The sequence below is a fragment of the Chrysochloris asiatica genome, unplaced genomic scaffold (genome assembly GCF_000296735.1).
Source record: "Chrysochloris asiatica unplaced genomic scaffold, ChrAsi1.0 scaffold00268, whole genome shotgun sequence".
Classification (NCBI taxonomy): Eukaryota; Metazoa; Chordata; class Mammalia; order Afrosoricida; family Chrysochloridae; genus Chrysochloris; species Chrysochloris asiatica.
In genome coordinates, this window is record NW_006408786.1 from 2,643,324 (window position 1) to 2,663,296 (window position 19,973).

At 43.9% G+C, this 19,973-nt stretch overlaps 1 protein-coding gene across 1 annotated transcript; it reads left to right on the plus strand.

Annotated features, from left to right (window-relative positions):
• Positions 1–10,937: 10,937 nt before the first annotated feature.
• On the plus strand, positions 10,938–16,211 carry ZNF333 (zinc finger protein 333). The gene is made up of 6 exons (XM_006874325.1): positions 10,938–11,010; positions 11,414–11,496; positions 12,097–12,223; positions 13,366–13,442; positions 14,451–15,525; positions 16,117–16,211. Exons 1-6 carry the CDS (start codon positions 10,938–10,940, stop codon positions 16,209–16,211), a joined length of 1,530 nt encoding a protein of 509 aa, XP_006874387.1.
• Positions 16,212–19,973: the final 3,762 nt, after the last annotated feature.

Consider the following 19,973-nt stretch of genomic DNA (forward strand, 5'->3'; position numbering starts at 1 on the left):
AGTCAGCTGAGGCCATATTAGTGTAGGGTGGACCCTAAATCTAATCACTTCTGACCTTCATAAAGTGCTCTTTATGCCTTGACACAGACAAGCATATACAGGGAAGGACAGAAACTATCTGAGGGTGATGAAGGAGGCAGGATTGCTGGCATCTACTGGAAGCTGAAATGGACAAAGAAGGACCTCCTGTACAGCCCCATCCTGAATTTGAACTTCCAGCCTCCTGAACTGAAAGAAAATACATTTCATTTTTTTGAAGCCCCCCACTTGTAGTATTTCTATAACAATAGCTCTAGGAAACTAAGGATTGACAGGGACTTATTGTTGGTTCTTTATCCATAGGAAAAGTTGAGGAAATGTGAATTGCCAGTGCAGTTCTAGAATCAGGGAGATGTTCGAGCTGGAGCACTGTCTCATGGAAAAACTGTCCAAGAGCAGTGTCTAGACTCATGGATTTGGGGCCACTCTGGCTGTCACTCACGACTCTTGCCAGAGAGTTCCACAAGTAAACATTTCCACAGACATGAGTCAGACGTGCATTGAGTGTTTGAAATCGAATTAGTTCATGGACACTTCTGTCTGTCAGATGCCCAGTAAGAACACAGAACATTCAGCGCCCTCATTTCAAGAACGTGAACTGCTGAAACAGTTCATGTCTCTGAAAACATTGGAAACTTGTTGCTAACAGGGCACTGCCCATGCAAGTCTCAGGTGTAGGCAAGCTTCTCCTCATCACTTGCCCTCATTGGCAGTCTGTAGAGGAGAAACAATGAATTGAATTGCCATGGGACAGGTTTCAGGAGGAACTTGAACCTGACCTCTGCATGAGAGAATTCACACAAGAAAGGACCACTTTGATTGTGAAGAATGTGGGAGTACTGTCAGGGATCCCTCATTCTTTGGGGAGCAAGTGAGACCCGTCCCCTGAAGGAGGTCCTCTGGCCTTGGTGTGGGAAAGCTGTCTGAGCTGGCTCACAAGGGGCAGTCCTGGTGTCCCCACTCTGGTCCGAGTTCATTCTTCTCCCCAAAACTCAGAACTTTCCCAGTCTGAGGGTTAGCCCAAGTTGAGGTTACGGTTTGAACTGGGCTTGTCTATTCCAGAACCAGTGAGAGCCCTCCTGTGTCCTTCTCCAGACCTGGACTGTCACCAGCGTGTCAGAGACCCCAGTCTAGAAGAGGAGGTGCTAATCCAGACTGTAGAGATCCCCGCTCCTTAGCTGGGAAGCTCCTGGAGTATGGGCCTGCTTCCTGGGTCCTCCTCCTCCCCAGTTGTTACTCTTCCTTGTGAAGGGGTGCTTGGAGGTTCGTTCTCTGATAGCCACATGAGAGCTGCTGGATTGTCTGACCTTTTAGGAACCCTGGTGATACAGTGGTTAAGCACTTGTCCATAGGAGAATGATAAGACAGTCTGCTTCTGTAAAGATTGACAGTCTTGGAACCCCGATGGAGTAGTTCTGCTTTCTCCTCTAGGGTTGATGACAGTGGGCTTGGGGGTTTGGTTCGGAACTGTTAGTTGCTATAACCTCAGTACAGAGTAAGTATGCCATTATATCGACCTTAGTTAATTCTGATCGAATGAAGGTATGGATGACTCAATGCTGGATGAAGGTGTCTCCAGACCAGCAGGTGGACTGTGTAAGGGAGCAAAGATGAGCCCATAGGGGCCTGATGCCTTCCCTGGCTTCTGGGCCTTAAGTGGTAGAGCTGGGTTTGGAGCTGAAAGTGGACTCCAAGCCTAACTCCTGAAACCACACTGGTCACCAGCAGGCTTCTGCCTGTGTGGAAACAAGGGTCACACAGCCTGCCATGTAGGTGGTGGTGCTGACTTGTCAGCTGCCTGTCTGGGGCTGTCAGGCATCACGGAGCCTTGTCCCAGTCGTTTAGACCTCCAGGCCACTGCGTCATGTGGGCAGGAGTGATGGTGGCCAGGCACAGAGCAAGGTCTGTGGCTTCATGCTCATCATCAACTAACTGGGGCAGAGCTCTTAGGATGGTGCCTTCGGGCTCAGTTTTCCACCTGTCCTGGGCCTTTCCACACTGACTCTCTCCCTCCTCACAGTCCTGGACCCTGCCCACTTCTCACGACTGGTTTCGCTTTGCTGTCTGCCGCATCTCCAGTACCTGCAGCTACCCCAGCCCCAGCAGTACTCATTAAGTACTTTTTGAAGAAATGCAGAAATTCAGTAGCTAATCTTGACATGTTTTCTTTAAGAAGAGTTATTTGTCTCAGAATTATTCTGCTGAAGACATTTGTCTTCAGACACAAGGGCTCAAACCTTTCCGTAAATTAAAATGCCATGCAGCGTGTCTTGGGGGGTGGGGGTGGGGTTTATGATCTGACCCCAGCCAGGGTCTCCTATTACCTGACAGTATCAGGTCCACCTCTGCATTTCCTTAAGAGACCCTTGTCAAAGGCTGGGACCTGCAGTGGGGAGGGCTGTGTGTGTTACCAGGTCTTTTGAATACAGGCCCCCTCAGACCAGGAACATACCTGGGGCCTTGGTGTGCTCAGTACCACTCTCTGCCTTTCTCAGGGGCCAGGGCTGTACCTGAAGATGTGGACTGGGCCCTTAATGGGAGAGAGGGAGGCACCTTCGACTAACAACCTGCTAGCTCTGCTGAAGTCACCTTGGTCTTCTGGACACACGGTAATCGGGGGGGATGGTCTGCTGTGAGGGTCCTATCAGAGCCAGGCAGGCTGGATTAGGGATATCTTAGGTGAAGGAAGAGGAGGAGCTCCTTGGACTACAGGTGGGAGTCAAGGGTGGGCAGGAGGACACCTGAGCAGGTTTCTGGTCCCTAGGTGGTCACAGGCCCTGGGTGAGTGTCAGGGAGGAGTTAGCAGCCCACTGTGGACCCTGTCTCTCCTGCTATCCCACCTTTTTCCTCCCATCCCCACTCCTTTCATGACCTGGATGCCTTTAGGAATCAGTGGCTCATGACTTGTGGGCTGGACTAGGGGCTTTGAGTTGGGTTAAGTGAAGGCCTTTTGGCTCAGGATAGAGAGATGATGTGACATGATGTCTTAGTTCTCATCCTAAGCCCTGCCCTAGGGAGAAGGGGGTCTCTCCCACCTGTCCTTCACTTCTCTGAGGGACCCATCACTGTGGACACTCGTGGGAGGGTTCCTTGCACACAGTAGAGTCATAGACAGTGTGGGGCTGACGCATCTCACCACCCCAGGCCTCCACGAATCCTCAGCCTTCCCTCACTGGGAGTGTCCAGGCAGCCCTGAAATACCAGGACCACCTTTCTCATGAGAGGGGTGTTTCTGGCCTGATTCCGTGCCCTCCAGGACTCTCCTGTTGGCTGTGGGAGGATCGGGACCTGAAGTCTGGGGCTGGTGTCCTGGGGTCTGGGCCTTACAGAGTGGATTAGAATCACTGTTCTCCATACCCATCTTCCTTGCCTGCTGCCCAAGCCCTCCAGCTCTGTCTGCCTGGCTCCTCTGCCTCTCACAGGCCACTCTACCCCACCCCACTCCAGATTCCCTGATGCTGCACATGGGCCGGGGGCTCCTTTTACGACTCTTGCAGTTACTGGGGACATTTTACAAGGTGTTTAATGACTGGGGCTAGCGATTGGGGAACCAATGCTCAGGTCAAGGTTGTCTAAAAAGGTGGACCCAGAAAGGGCACTTCTTCCCCAAGTGCCTCTTCTGGGTAATTTTGGTAAAGCCTATGGGCCAGGCTCTGCAAGGCTGTAGGGCTGTTGGTGAGTGAAGTGCAGGGCACACTATACTGTTTATGTGCTCATTTAGAAAACGGGTACAGTTCCTATCAGAGCATCAGTGCTGTCTTGATGCTCAGCCCACCCACTTCCTGAATACTATTGTTAAAGTCTCAAGGGTTCCCTTTTCTGCTTGCTCTCCTCCTCTCTGTATGCAGAGAGCTATTCCTATGTTAGGCCCTCTTTGGGAAGAGGTGCTGTTTCTGGGTCTGCCTTCTCAGACAACCTTGACTTGTGTGTTGGCACGTCTGACCCAGGCCTCTCCCACCCCAGCTCCTGTGCATTAAGTACCTGTGAACCTTGACTTGCATGTTGGCATCTCTGACCCAGGCCTCTCCCACCCCAGCTCCTGTGCATTAAGTACCTGTGAACCTTGACCTGCAGGTTGGCATCTCTGACCCAGGCCTCCCCAACCTCAGCTCCTGTGCATTAAGCACCTTTTGAACCTTGACCTGCATGTTGGCACCTCTGACCCAGGTCTCCTCCCGTACCTCAGCCCATGTACATTAAGCACCTTGTTGCCTGGTGTGTGGGCTGGAAACTAACTGCTTTGAGCCCACAGGCCTGTGACCCAGAGGCCAGCCCCTCAGGCTGTATTTCTCTCTTGTCTTGATTACCTTTCACTTCCCACCCACCAGCAAGCAAAGTATATTCCCTCCCCCCACCTCCTCCAATATATACATACTTGCTTCTAAAATATAGTCCTCTTTGTCTTCAGTCCCCACCCTGCCCAGTGCCCCTGCCAGCTCTTGCCTGCTCCATGGGGACTGTCTTGGCTGGCTCTTGCTCACACCGGAGGCGACAGGATCCCTGAGAAATGCAAGTCAGCCATACTCCTCTGAGACAGGGTGCCAGCTCAGGGAGGTTCTTCTGGGAACTGCTAAGCCACTCGTGCTCACTTGGTCCCCTGCAGCTGGCCTAGCTGTCCCTTCCTTCTTACTTTGCTTCAACCTTTCCATGACTGGGCCTCCCCACTACTGCTGGCAGCTGTTCAGAGCGTGTACTCCCCACCTTAGGCACCCACTCCCCATCCCTTTTTGTAACTGAAATTCTACCACAATGATTAGCTTAATATATTCAAGAATGAGATAAGTCTCATCAAGGTAAATGGGTGTCCCTTTTAATAGCTACATTCTCCAGAGTAGGGCCAATCATGCAAATTCAGTGAGGGTGAACAGGTATAAGGGGAATCCCAAGACTGACTCTTAACAAGACCTTTGTCACTTTGTCCAGGGATGGAAGGTGTCTGTTCAGACACAGAGGGTGGCAGTGCCTGCCCTGGGCCTCTCTGACTTGGGGCTCTCCAGGTGTGCTGGTAAGTGAGTGAATGCTTTGCCATCCTCCTACGTACCAAACACATTTTCCACTTCCATTGCCGGACCGCAGGCATTGTGTAGCATTGTCAGGTGGTATATACATCCAGAAGTCTCTTGTTATATATGTATTTGGGTGTCTTACTTTTCTAGTGTGCTACAGCAGAAATACCACAAGGGGGGAACTTAAACAAACAGAAGTATATTTTCTCATAGTTCCGGAGGCTAGAATTCTGAATTCAGGGCGCTGGCTCTAGGGGAAGTTTCTCTGAAAAATCTTCATTGCAGCATTTCTGGCATTCTTCGCAGTGCCCCTTGAAGATCTCTCCACATGGCATTTGTGCTTGCTTCTTTCTCTGCCGAATCTGCTCTTTTTATAACTCAAAGCAGTGATTGCATTTAAGAAATACTCTATACTGATTGATAGGACCTCATTAATAAAGAAGACCCTGTTTCCAAACAGGATTACTTCCACATGTATAGGGATTAGGATTCCAACGTAGATTTTTGAAGGACGCAGTTCAGTCTGTGACAGGGGCAAAGGTACTTTGTAAGCATAGTGGGTAGGATTTTTGCCTCTGTTGGTCACACATATTTCGTTAAGAAAGAGCAGGACTACTCTGCTTGTTTTCTGTCCAGCCAGACACGCTAGACTCTGAAAGAAAATCCTCCCAAAGATTCACAACAGGATGACCTATCTCATTGTGGCTAAGCTGAAAATTATAATAGGATTTATTACAAATGACACATGCTTTAAGTGATCTTTTAAAAAATGGGGTTAATACTCCTTATGGGGATTAGGAGAAAGTTCTGTTCTGGAGGACAAACAATATTTTGACTTCAATTCCAAGGCATTTGTTCCCTTCCACCTTGGTTTCAAAGTAAGAAGAAATTTATTTCTTAAAACGTTCCTTTAATCATATATTTGTGACCTGGTCCTGAAGGAAGAAGTCCAAGGTGCACTGAAGGCACTGGCAAACACCAAGGCTCTGAGAATTGATGGAATACAAATTGAAATCTCTCAACAAACGAATGCAGCACTAGACTAGAAGTACTCACTCATCTATGCCAAGAAATACCTGACCAACTGATGGGAAGAGATTCATATTTGTGCCCATTCCAAAGAGAGGTGACACAATGGAATGTGGAAATCATTGGACTATATAATTAATGTCTCATGCAAATAAAATTTGCTAAAGATAATTCAAAAGGCTGCAACAGTACATTGACAGGGACTAACAGAGGTTCAGACCAGATTCAGATGAGGATGCGGAATGAGGGATATAATTGTCGACGTCAGCTGTATCTTGGCTGAAAGCAGAGAATACCAGAAATGTGTTTACCTGTGCTTTGTTGACTTTGTAAAGACTTTCTAATGTGTGGATCATGACAAGCTATGGCCAATATTGTGGAGAATGATTATTCCAAAACACTTACTTGTGCTCAAGATAAACCTGTACACAGACCAAGAGGCAATTGTTTGAGCAGTACAAGGGGAAACCGGATGTTTTTAAAATCGTGATAAATGGAGAAAAGACTGAAGTTGTCAAAGACTTCATTTTACTCGGCTCTGTCATCAACACTCATGGAAGCTGCAGTCAAAAAATCAAATGACATACTGCATCAGGCAAGTCAGCTGCACAAAATCTCTTTAAAGTGTTGAAGAGCAAAAAAGGTGTGCTTGACCCTAGCCATGGCATTTTCAGTAACCTCATATACATGTAAAAATTGGGCAGTAAATAAGGCAGACCACAGAAGAACTGATACATTTGAGTATGGTGTTGGAGAAGAATATTGAAAGTCCCATGGACTGCTAGAAGAACAAACAGATCTGTGTTGAAAGAAATGCAACCAGAATGCTCCTTAGAAGCCAAAGTGGCCAGATTTGATCTCCCATACGTCAGACGTGACAGGAAGGACCAGTTCCTGGAGAAGGACATCATGCTTGGTAAAGTGGAGGGTCAGAGAAAGAGGAAAACCCCCAACGAGACAGACTGGTACAATAGCAGCAGTAATGGGTTCAAGCGTAACAAGGATTGTGGGTTGGGCCAGCATCTGGCCGTCTATTGTTCTGTTGTGTGTAAGTTCGCGGTGAGCTGGTATTGACTCAGTGGCACCTAACAATGGGCAAAGTATTGATCGATGCAGAAAGCATCAAAATAAGATGGAAGGAATGTATAGAGTCATTATACCAAAAATAAATGGTCAACGTTCAACCATTTCAAAAGGTAGCATATGATCAAGAGCCAGTGATACTGAAGGAAGAAGTCCAAGCTTCACTGAAGGCATTGTCAAAGAACAAAGCTCCGGGAATATATGGAATACAAATTGAAATCTTTCACCAAACTGGGACAGCACTAGAGAAACTCATCTATCCCAAGAAATTTGGATGACAGCTTCCTGGCCAACTGTTTGGAAGAGAACCATATTTTTGCCCATTCCAAAGAGGTGACCAAATGGAATGGTGAAATCATTGAACAATATCATTATTTTATCATGCAAGTAAAATTTTGCTCAAGATAATTCTAAAATGGCTACAATAATACATTGACATGGAACTGCCAGAGGTTCAAGCCAGATTCAGACAAGAATGTGGAATGAGGGATATAATTTTTGACATCAGATGGATCTTGGCTGAAAGGAGGGAATACCAGAAATATGTCGACCTGTGCTTTATTGACTAAGCAATGACTTTCGATTATGTGGATCATGACAAGCTATGGACAGCATCGCAGAGAATGAGTATTCTGGAACACTTAATTATGCTCCTCAGGAACCTGTACATAGACCAAGAGGCAGTTGTTGGAACAGAAAAAGGAATATTGAATGGTTTAAGATTAGGAAAGGTGTGTGCCAGGGTTGTATTATTTCACACTGCTTATTTAATCTGTATGATGAGCAAATAATCTGAGAAGCTGGATTATATGAAGAAGAACAGGATAACAGGTTTGGAGGAAGACTTATTAACAACTTGCATTCTGCAGATGATACAGCCTTGCTTGCTGAAAGTGAAGAGGACTTAGAATACTGACTGATGAAGATCAAATACTACAGCCTTCAGTATGGGTTGCACCTCAATGTAAACTAAAAAAAAAAAAAATCTCATCACTGTACTTCTTCCAACACAAATCTGTGTTGAGAATAGTATAACCAGACTTATCTTCAGAAACCAAGATGGCAGGACTTTAGGACATACTATCAGGAGTGACCAGTCCCTGGAGCAGGACATCAAGCTTAGTAAAGTGGAGTGCTAGGGAAAAAGAGGAAGACCCCCAATGAGACGGAGTGGCACAGTGGCGGCAGCAATTGTCTCTGGTGTAGCAGTGATTGTGAGGCTGGTACATGACCGGGCAGGGGTTCATTCTCTTGTCATAGGGTCTCTGTGAGTTAGTACCAACTTGACTGCATGTAACAACAGCAAAAATAACACCATGATTCATTGCAGGATTTGTTACAGGAAAGGATACAAACCAAAATGAACAAATGGAAAAGACCCAAGGGGTGAAGTCAGGGAAAACCAGGTGTGAGGCCCCAAGTGGTGTGTCTCAGGGCAGTTTCACTGGCTACCTTCAGTTTCCCCAGCCTTGAGCTGTGACAGTTCACGTGAGGTGTTGCCCACCGGGGAAGATCGTTAAGAGATTCAGCACCCAGCTTTTTTTTTTATTAAGTTCTGGTCCCATTAGCACCTTTTGCCTGCCACATCCCCAAATTCCAGATTCCCAGAAGGAAAGCAGGGGTTCAGCATAAACCACACTGTATGTGCAGTCTCGACATAGTGAGCCACTCAGATCACTTAGGATGGCAGGAATTATCCCGAAAGCCGGATTCCCAGATGCAGGTCTCTCTAAGGTCACGCTGTCCTACACAGTGCGTAGCGTGGGATATAATCTGAGACATGTGCAAGAGGCTGAAGGGAGATAGTCGGGTGGTGGCACATTTGTTCACTTACTAAACAGTACCAAGCACTTATGTGTCAGCACATGCAAAAGCTGGGGCTGCTAAATATGAAAGAAAAGGGATGCAGGCTGGTTCTTGTGCAGCTTATATATACATCAATGAAGCCAACAGAAAAGAAGCTCCTGAGGAGTCAAATAAACATCTGAGGAAGATAGGTCAGTGTGGTGGAGAAAGTAGGGAAGTCCTGATGTAGATAAGAAGAGAAGGGGCACACTGACAGAGTGGCATTTAAGTGGAATAGAAAAGGGAAGTTCTCTAAAGAAATGTCACAAGTGGGTGAGTTTAAGAAACAGACTGATTTTCTCACAGTTTTTAGGAGGTCGGAAGTCCAAATTCAGGCCTGAGACTCTAGGGGGAGGTTTTCTTTCTCCATTGGCTGTGGGGGAAGTTCCTTATTTCATGTGCTCTTCATGTGATAATGTTGTTGTTAAGTGCCATTGAGTAACTTCCTACTCAGAGTCATAGCAACTAATAGGAAACTCGTATAAAATTTCCAAGGAGCAGTTGGTGGGTTTGAACCACCAACCTTGTGTTTAGCAGTCCAGTGCTTATCTTACAGCGCCATACCAGGACATGCATGTTTTTGTTAAGTGATGATGAGTTGGTTCCCACTCATAGCAACACTGTGTAGGGTTTTCGAGGAGCTACTGGTAGATTTGAACTGCTGACCTTGCAGTTAGCAGTCCAATGCTTATTCTACAGTGGTACACCAGGACTCCAGACATGTGGCATTGCATCTGTTTATTTCCCCATCTCTGCTTACTGCTTTAAGTTTAATCTGATCTTTCTATATGTCAAAGGTGATTGCCTTAAACACATGCTACAATGATAAAGCCTTTCAACATAACAAAGAAAATCCGTTCCCAAATGTGTTTACAACCATAGCTGTTGTTTTTGTTGAGTACCATCGAGTTGGTTCTGATCCATAGCGACCCTGTATATGGTTTCCAAGGAGTGGCTGGTGAGTTTGAACTGCCGACCTTGCTGTTCAAACTGACTTTGCAGTCCAGTGCATTAACCCACAGTGCCACACCTAGACTCCAGCCATAGCTGTAGGGGTTAGGATTTATAACACATATTTTAGAGGGACATTAATCAACTCATAACAAAGTGTAATGTAGGCATTAACTATTGTGTTAATGGTGCGTGAGGGAGGGGGATGAGGGGTGAATACTCCCTGTAGCGATGTCATCATTGATTTTTTAAGTTGGTGGTGTCTATAGGGTGTGGAACTGTAGGTTCAGCACTGGACCGTGAACCAAAAGGTCGGCAGTTGAAACTCACCAACTGTTCCTTGGAAACCCTATACCCTATATAGGGTTATTATGAGTCAGAATTGACTGGATGGTACTTCACAACAGCGTATGGTGCCGGAAGGTGAGACTTCAGATCTCAGCAATTGTAGGCAGGGATGTTACTTCCTGAGGCTGGGAATACTGCGATAAGAGCAGGCTTTGGGAAGAAAGTGGTGATCTCATTTTGAATACGTTTAATCTGTATTTCTTCAGATGACAAGTGAGGATATTTGAACTGAAGGTGCTATATTAGTTTTCTAGGACTTCTGTAAGGAACTAAGTACCTCAAACTGCTTAAATAACAGAAATTAAAACATACCCCCCCATTTGTCTGTCACAGTTCTGGAGGCAGAAGTCCAACATGAAGGTGTCAGTAATGGTCAGGAAGCATGGATGGTCAGGGAGTGGATGGTTTGTCAGCAGTAAGAGAGAGGGAGGATCCCTGTGGGGCACGTTGGGACGTTAATAACTTGAAGGCATGAGGTAAGGTTGTTAGCCTGTCTCACACAGATGTTCAGAATAATAGTGGTTTATCAGTGCCCTGCTTATGGTTAAACTGTGGATCTATACTAGCCTTGCAGAGGAAAGGCTGAGCAGCCAAGGAGGACAAACTGTCTAAGAGGCTAAAGCCAAGACAGGAAGTATGGTGGAGCCTCAGGAATTTAGGAATCTACTGGTGAATTACAATACTGACTCCTGGGATTATAATGGAAGGGGTATGTGTGTGTATGTTTCCTCATCTGTAAATGTTCTGGCTTTGAGTGAGAGAATTCTCTAGCCTCCCTGAAAATTAGGTGTATGTGCACACGTGTGGTGTCTTTGTGTGTATGTTATATGTGCTTGTTATGTGTGTACCTCTGTGTTAGTAAGTACCTGAATATGTACATTATATGCCTATGCATGAATGTATCTGTGTGCTCCTGTTCATGTCTATGTGTCTGAGTTTGTGCGCATCCGGGTGTGTGTCTATGTGTGTGCTGTGCCTGCGCATGTATGTATCTGTGTTTTTTGTGTGTTTGTACACACATTTCTCTTTGTATGTGGTTGTTCACACGAAGCTTGCGTGTGTGCACAGTGGACTGACCAGGCATGGGCTCTCACAGCTCCTCTTTTTCCCAGTGTTTCCTGCTCATGACCCAGCCTGGCTCCAAGAGGAGAACACAGAAGTGATGGCTCCCGGGTTGCTGACCGCCTGTTCACAGGTAAGTAAGAAATATTTTGCGCCAAAAGGCTATTGCTCTGCCCAGGGCTGATCTCTAGGTTTCCAGGTGTCTGGCCTCTTGTAATTGGTGTGGGTGTAGGGCAGCTCAGGCAAGATCCCATTTCCTTATTCAGACCTTTCCCAGGTTGTCCAGTACCATGTTCTGCTGAGCACTGGGAGGGGAAACAAAGCTAGGCTATCATCTTTCCATGTTTCAAGTCTTTATGGCCTCCCTGCATAAGCACTTCCAACTACTAACCAAATATTTCTTCTGCCTCAGCGTGCTCAGTTCTGTTGGATAGTAGAGCCAGAGAGGAATACAGCTGCGGGGGGGTTTTGGCCAGTTGTATGTGGACAGGTTCTTTAATGAAACAGCAATCTTTTAAGGCCATGCCTCTGGATGTTACCACTCAAGGAGTGCAGACTAGATAGCGTAGAGCTCTGGTTCTTAGGGCTGAGCCATGGGGCAAGTTTTGGAAGACCTCAGCTCAGTTGGAAAACCCTTTGCACGGTGTTTCCCTTACCCAGTCCACTGTTCTCTTGCGACGTGGTGGTGGTGGTGGTGGTCCCTGATTGAGCTGGGTTGCGTATTATGTTTTAGGAACCAGTAACTTTTGAGGATGTGGCCGTGGTGTTTACTCAAGAAGAATGGGTGGTTTTGGACTCTGCCCAGAGAAGGCTGTATAGAGAAGTGATGCTGGAGAACTGCAGGAACCTGGCTGCAGTGGGTAAGGCTGTCCCCCTCATCTGCATACCCATGGAATCCTGGAATTGTACTGTTAGGGAAATAGGGGAAGACATAAACTTTTGCCCTTTTGAAGTTTATAGGCTTGTGGTGTCTCAATGGGAATGAAGACCCATCTATTATTCTGCTTTTTCCTGGTTAAATGCTTCCTGGCTTTTCAAGTGTGTTCCTGAGCTTGGGCTTTGTTTTCTGGGACTAGAGAGCATCAGTATCCTCTGGGACCCAATGGGAGCACTGGCTCATTAGTGAGCGCGTTTGACTGTATTTATCTGAATTCAGGCATGCTCATTTTGCTGCTGTCATTCTCAGAAGCCCTAGAAACTCTAGAATATTGGCCCTAGTTTTATGGAAGGGCATAGACCTTACACACTGATGTCTTTTCCGATGAGCAGGATGTCAGCTCTTCAAATCTAGTGTAATTTCCCTGTGGGGGCAAAGAGAAGAGCTGTGGACCTCTGAGAAAGGACTCTTCCAAGAAATGTATCCAGGTGAACACCAGGCAGGTGAGAATCACAATGGAGAGACTCTTTAGTTTATAAAGGGAATGTATGGAAATGGTTGATCAAGGAAATCCTTGAATAATGTTCTTCACTGAGAAAACTGGGCTGTTTGGTATGAACTTCCTTAGAAATTCTATCATTGTTCACAATGCTTAAATCTGGTTTCTTAGAAAAGTCTGTCCTACTTCCTGTTTAAGGAGCTCTGGTAGCATAGTGGTAATGAGTCAGGCTGCTAACCACAAGGTCAGCTAGTTCGAAACTACCAGGGGTTCCGCAGGAGAAAGATGAGACTGTCTGCTTCCACAATGATTTACAGCCTTGGAAACCCGGTACAGGGTCACTGTCGACTCCATGGCACACTGCCATCACTGCCGCTTTCTGTTTATAGTTAGTATTTCCATGTGTATGTTTTATCTGCTTTCTATATGCATGTTCTCACTAATTCCTTCTCTCAGTACCAGTTTCAGTCTTTGTAATATCCCTTTATGCATTTGTAAGTTCTTCCTATATTTAGGATCAGTATTTGAAAAAAAACTCCACATATGCTTTGTTTAATTTTTTGGTTAGTTTGACCCCACAGGTCCCTTCTATATGCACATAATTTTTTCACTCTAATTTATTTCAGAACCTCAGCTTTGGTGCCAAAAGTCAATTCCTAACCAAGATATTTTTGGGACAATCCCATCAATTGGCATGAAAATGGTAAGGTTCACAGAGATTATTGTTTGTAGGAAAAAATCTGGGGTTTCTGTCAATATAAGAACCAAGAGAGAGATTTAAGACAAGTGGTACTTATCCAAAAAATGTGATTTCATGGGAGAGAATTTGTGAATAAGTTTGAGAAATTTGAGGCTGCTCAAGGAAAAGATAGGACCATGAGAGGCAGTAGCATACAGGCTTTTTATTAGGTGACACTGGACAGGGTTTCATGAGAGAGGAAGTACATCCCAGAAGGAAATCTTTCAGAGACAGTCCCAGACCATTCAGAAGGGGAAAAGAGCTAGGGAACTAACTCCTAGTGGAGAGGGAACTTTAGGGTCTAGGTGATATAACTCAACAGCAAGGTGGGGAGTGGAGAGTGTCTGGGTCAGAGAGCTCTGAAGGGCAGCAGTAGTTTGGAGTCTTTTATAACTACAGTGTTTGATCTCTGGTTAGTAGATGTTTGGTACAATATGCAGAGTATATAAAGTAGGTAAGGAGCCCTGGTGGCACAGTGGTTAAATGCTTGGTGGCTTACCAAAAGGTTGGTAGTTCAAATCCACCAGCTGCTCTCTGGAAGAAAGATTTGACACTGCTTTTGAAACCTTATTGGGAAGTTCTATTCTGTCTTATATAGAATCCCTCTGAGTCAATATTGATTAGATGACAATATAGATATTTTTTGTCAAATAGATAGGTTCTATCTAAATGTCTGAAATATAGTTGGACTATAAAGCAAGTGGATGTGTCAGAGTGACTTTGGCACCAGTGGGCTACAGGGTAATGCTCCAAGCGTGCTGTGAAGAAAAATATGGGGATAATTTTACACTAATACACAGGGGAGATCGGGCCCATTTATATAGCAGAATGTCATTAATTGGGGGAAAATTTAAACCTAGACTAGATCAAGACTTGTGCATTCTGAATTCCTACAAGTAACCATTTTTGTATAGGTTTCTCTTACACAAAATTTACATTGGGAGGAAATTAATGTAATTTCTTAATCTACAGGATCAACCTCAGCTTGGAACAAAACTCTACAAATGTAATGAATTTGAGAAACCTTTTAACAACATCAAACCACTTTTTCGGTATCAGGTAATTCATACTGGCGAGGATCCTTATGAATGTAAAGAAAGTGGACAGTCCTTCCAGAACTCTCACCTGATCATTCCTGAGAAAATTTGTAATGTTGATAAAACCTACGAATGTAATAAATGTGAGAAATCCTTCAGATATAACTCTGACCTTACTAGGCATGAGAAAACTCATACTTCAGAGAAGTACTTTGAATGTCAAGAGTGTAAGAAAGCCTTCAAGTATTCTTCAAATCTCCGGCGACACATGAGAATTCATACTGGAGAGAAACCCTTTGGATGTAATCAGTGTGGGAAAACCTTCACAAGGAACTTTAACCTGATTTTGCACCAGAGAAACCATACAGGAGAGAAACCTTATGCATGTAAGGATTGTGGGAAAGCTTTTAATCAACCATCATCTCTTAGGAGTCACATGAGAACCCACACTGGAGAAAAACCCTTTGACTGTAGTCAGTGTGGAAAAGCGTTCAGGGAGCACTCATCACTGAAGACACATTTGCGGACTCACACCAGAGAGAAGCCTTATGAATGCAACCAGTGTGGGAAACCCTTCCGGACAAGCACTCACCTCAATGTGCACAAGAGAATACACACTGGGGAAAAACTTTATGAATGTGGTACTTGTGGTCAGGTCTTGAGTCGTCTCTCAACACTTAAGAGTCACATCCGTACTCACACTGGAGAGAAGCCTTTTGCATGTCAGGAATGTGGCCGAGCCTTTAGTGAGCCTTCATCCCTTAGGAAACACATGAGAACTCACACTGGCAAAAAGCCCTACACGTGTCAGGAGTGTGGTCGAGCCTTTGGCCAGTCTTCACACCTCATTGTACATGTGAGAACACACACTGCAGGGAAATCCTATGCATGCAATCAGTGTGAGAAAGCCTTCCGGCACAGCTCCTCACTTACTGTGCACAAACGGATTCACAGTGGGAGAGAAAACGTGAGGAATATTGGCTTAGCTTTATCAATATCTCACCCATATGGTGAGCCTTTTGCTAATTAGGTTCCACATTTTAAAAAATATAAACATTTGGATTATAAAAGTTCTGCTTAGTATTTTTAGCTTCATTACATGTTTTGATATATAATATTTATATTTTGGCTTATTTCTAAATATCTTAATTTCTAAGATCATTTGTTCTTTCTCATGAAATTATTTAGAATTAGAATTTTAAATAACAAAATATAGGTATATTTTTACTGAGGCATAATTAACTTACAGTAAAATATAAAACCTTAAGTGTACAGTTGTATGCACTTGTCAGATAGATGTACACATATGTGTAACCAACACCCCACTCAAGATGCAGAGCATTTCTGTCATTCCGCAGAGTTTTCTGTATGTGTATTTTAGCTGCCATTTTGTTATTAGTTTCTTATTTAAATACATTTGAGCAGAGTGTGTGGTCTTTATGCTATTGAATCTTAGATACTTATTGAAAAAAATTTTTTTTTCTCTGGTGTGGCATATACTGCTAGTTGCATCCCCAGATTGCCCCTTCTTTCTTATAAAAGTATCTGGCTTTTTTGCTTCGGTTGATAATGTGCACTATTTAAAAACCTTCACTTTCCAGCCCTCTCACAACCAGAAGAGGCCATGGCCCCCAGTGGTGGTCAGTATGAGAAGCCACTGACTTTGACTTACAAGAATGCTGTAGGGGAGGAGTGATTTCATTTAGCTTGATCCCAGATGTCTTGTCTTTTATAACAATAGATAAAATGTCCCAAGTGAGAGGAGGCTCCCTGTGATCATGAGGGTGAAAGTCACAGGCTAAAGACAGAGTGCCCAAATGTCACAATGATCCGGGTTCTCCAGTGGTTTTATTGTGTATGTGGGTGTACCAGCCCTGGGCTATTTATGTGGGGGCTTCAAACATTTTGTTGAAAAAATGGAATTGAAAGATGATGGAATTTTTCACAAAGTTTTTGAAGCTCCCTTCATATTTCTGGTTGTCTCATTAACATGGGGCAAAAACAACACTTCTGTCAGAATGCACTTTTTTTTTTTTTTGGGTAGTGGTGGTGATGGGCAGGGGATGTTATTACAGCTGAATGCACTCCACAACTGATTTACTTAGTATATAATCAGTTCTTATCAGTGCTTCACGTGTGGTTGAAATCAGTATATATTTTCTATATACATGTGTTAGATGAAGCATGCTATCCATGTTTAACAATCTACATATTTATAAATATTGGTCTCCAATCTATCATTTACTGGGAGAGATATGTTAATTTATACTACTATAATTATGATTAATTGAATATCATTGAAGGGATACTCTTGACATTTTATACATTTCCAGACAATTGTTACTTTTATCCTTATAAAAAGTGACCATCTTTCTCCCTGTTATCATTAGGTGCCATCAGGTCGGTTCTGAATCAGCAACCCTGTGCACAATAGAATGAAACACTGCCCGGTCCTGCACCATCCTGACAATTGTTACACTTGAGCCCATTGCTGTTGTCACATTGTCTTCCTCTATCTCTCTGACCCTCCACTTTACCAAGCTCTTCTCCAAGGGTGGTCCCTCCTGATAATATGTCCAAAGTATGAGATACGATGTCTGGCCATCATGGCTTCCAAGGAGCATCTGGCTGTATTTGTTCCAACACAGATTTGTTTGTTCTTCTGGTAGTCCGTGGTACTTTGAGTATTCTTGAGTACCACAACTCAAATGTATCGTTTCTTCTACGGTCTTCCTTATTCACTGTCCAACTTTCACATGTATGTTAAACTACTGAAAATACCAGGGCTTCAGTCAGGTGCACCTTAGTCCTCAAACTCAAATCTTTGCTCTTGAACACGTTAAAGAGGTCTCGTGCAGCAGATGGCTTCATGCAACATGACATTGGATTTTTTGAATGCTGCTTCCTTGAGTGTTGTTTGTGGATCCGAGCAAAATGAAGTCTCTGATAACTTCAATCGCTTCTCCATTTATCATGATGTTATTTGTTAGGCAACCTTGCTAGTATTTAAAATGATGGCAGAGCTTCCAGCAGCCCAGCAACACACAAGCCACTACAGTGTGACAAACTGATAGTTGAGTGGTGGATCATTTTCTCTAGCAATGAATATTTAACCATTTGTCACAAGTATTTATTTAGATAGTCTTGTGCTTGTAGGATAAGCACTGAACTGTTAACTACAGGATCAGTGGTTCAAACCTTCCAGCCGCTCCTCAGAAACCCTATACAGGGTTGCTATGAGTTGGAAATGACTCGATGGACTTAGCAACAACATTAATGGATAAAGACCCCCTAATGATGCTATAGAATAAGTACTGGACTGTGAACCAGCAGCTTGTCATTTTGAGCCTGTCAGCCACTCCGTGGGAGAAAGATGAGGCTGTTTGCTCCTGGAAAGGTTTGCAATCTCAGAAACCCCCTCAAGGTTAGTTATCAGTCAATTGATTCAATGGCAGTTTTGTTTTTTTTAAAAGGATCCCTGATGGTTAACTAAAAGGTCAGTGGTTTGAACTGACCAGCTGCTTTGCAATAGAAAATGGTGGCAATGTGTTTATACCGAATAGAAACCTTATGGGGGTGGTTCTACTCTATTCTGTAGGGTCACTAGGAGTTGGAATTGACTTGACAGCAGTGGATTTTATTTTGTTTTTGGTTTATTAATTGATAGTTGAATTTTAATTTTGGTGTTGCCAAAGGATATTGAACATACGAGGGATCTTCAAAAAGTTTGTGGAAAATTCCATTATCTTTTAATTCCATTTTTCCATGAACTTTTTGAAATATCTTCATATTGTGGTCTGCCATAGAACAAATAAATCAGCCTTAGAAGAAAATACAACCAGAATGCTTCCTAAAAGTGAGGATGGTAGAACTTGTTTACTTTGCACATTTTACTAGAAAAGGATCTCTTATTTGATTAAATAGAGGGTCAAAGCAAGGGAAGCCCTCACTGAGGGATGCCACAAAAATGAACGTAAACACACCAATCACCATGCAAATGATGCAGGCCCGGACAACGTTTGTTCTGTTTATACACATGTAAGGTCTCCATGAGTCAGAGCCACTCGATGGCCACTAACAGTTGATAAATAGGAGACCCCGTCTTCAGCTTTGCATCTTTTGACTTATTTACTTCTCATGATGACACCTTGAGATAGTTGTTTTCAATATACACATGGAGCCTGTTGGGGTAAGTTTCCCAGGTCACTCAGTTAGTAAGTAGAGTCAGGCTGCAAGGTCTATTGGGCTACTCACTATTCTTATTTGCTCCCACAGGATTCTTTTTTCTTTGTGTTTACTTTTTATATTGATGTGTAACTTACACAGCAGTGCATGAATCTCAGTGTACAACCTTTATGCATGTCCACATCCATTTATCCACCTTGTAGATCAAGGAGCGCTGGTAGCATAGTGGTTACGAATCAGGCTGCTAACTTCAAGGTTGGCAGTTTGAAACTACCAGCTGTTCCGCTGGAGAAAGATGAGGCTTTCTGCTCCAGTAAAGATTTACAGCCTCGGAAACCCTGTGCAGGGTCACTATGAGTTGGAACCGAGTCCCTGGTACTTAACAACAACAACAACAGATCAAGATGTAAAATCCTTAGGGATTCCTTTGATTTTTCTCCCATGAATAACCTCCCTAGAGGTAAGCACTATTCTGACTTTTATCACATAGATAATTTTTCTGTTCATAAAAAGTAACTTTACAATGTGGCCTCTTGTGTCAACCCCCACCTCCACTTATTATAGTGTCTGAACCCTGATGTGCATGCAACTGGGATAAGCATTGAACTAGTAACCACAGCATTGGCAGTTCAAACTCACCAGTTGCTCTTGGAAACCCTATAGAGGGTCACTATGAATTGAACTAACTTGATGGCACACACCGACAGCAATATAATGTCTATGAAATTTATCAATATTGTATCTATAAGTTCATTTTTTATTGCAGTATAGTATTCCATTGTCAGACTATACCATTGTTAAGTGCCAACTCATAGCAACCCTGTATAAGGTTTTCGAGGAGCGGCTGGTGAGCTTGAACCGCCAACCTTGCAGTTCAAACTGACCTTGCAGTCCAGTGCATTAACCCTCAGCTCCACACCAGGACTCCAAATATACTATAGCTAAAATGTTCTTGTGCAGGTCTTATTGTGGACCAATGTGCTCATTTCTCTTGTGTGTAAATTTAGGATTGGAATTGCTGGGTCATAGGGTAAGTTTTAGTTTTACTAGGTTTGCCAATGGTCTGTCAATTTTGTTAATCCTGTCAAAGAACCAGCTAGTTGTCCTGTTGATTCGTTCTATAGTTTTTTTTTTTTCTATCTCATTTATTTCTGCTCTATATTATTTCTTTTGTTAAGGTGGCTGTAGGTTCCCTCTGTTGGTCTGTTTCTAAATGTTGTTGATGCTGTGTTAATATGTTAATTTTGGTTCTTTCTTCTTTTTGGATGTGTGC

Coding starts and splice junctions, on each gene's coding strand:
- ZNF333 (XM_006874325.1), top strand. CDS start 10,938: ATGGTGGAGCCTCAGGAATTTAGGAATCTACTGGTGAATTACAATACT. Junction 11,011..11,413: donor CTGGGATTATAATGGAAGGG/GTATGTGTGTGT, acceptor TCTTTTTCCCAG/TGTTTCCTGCTCATGACCCA. Junction 13,443..14,450: donor CATCAATTGGCATGAAAATG/GTAAGGTTCACA, acceptor CTTAATCTACAG/GATCAACCTCAGCTTGGAAC.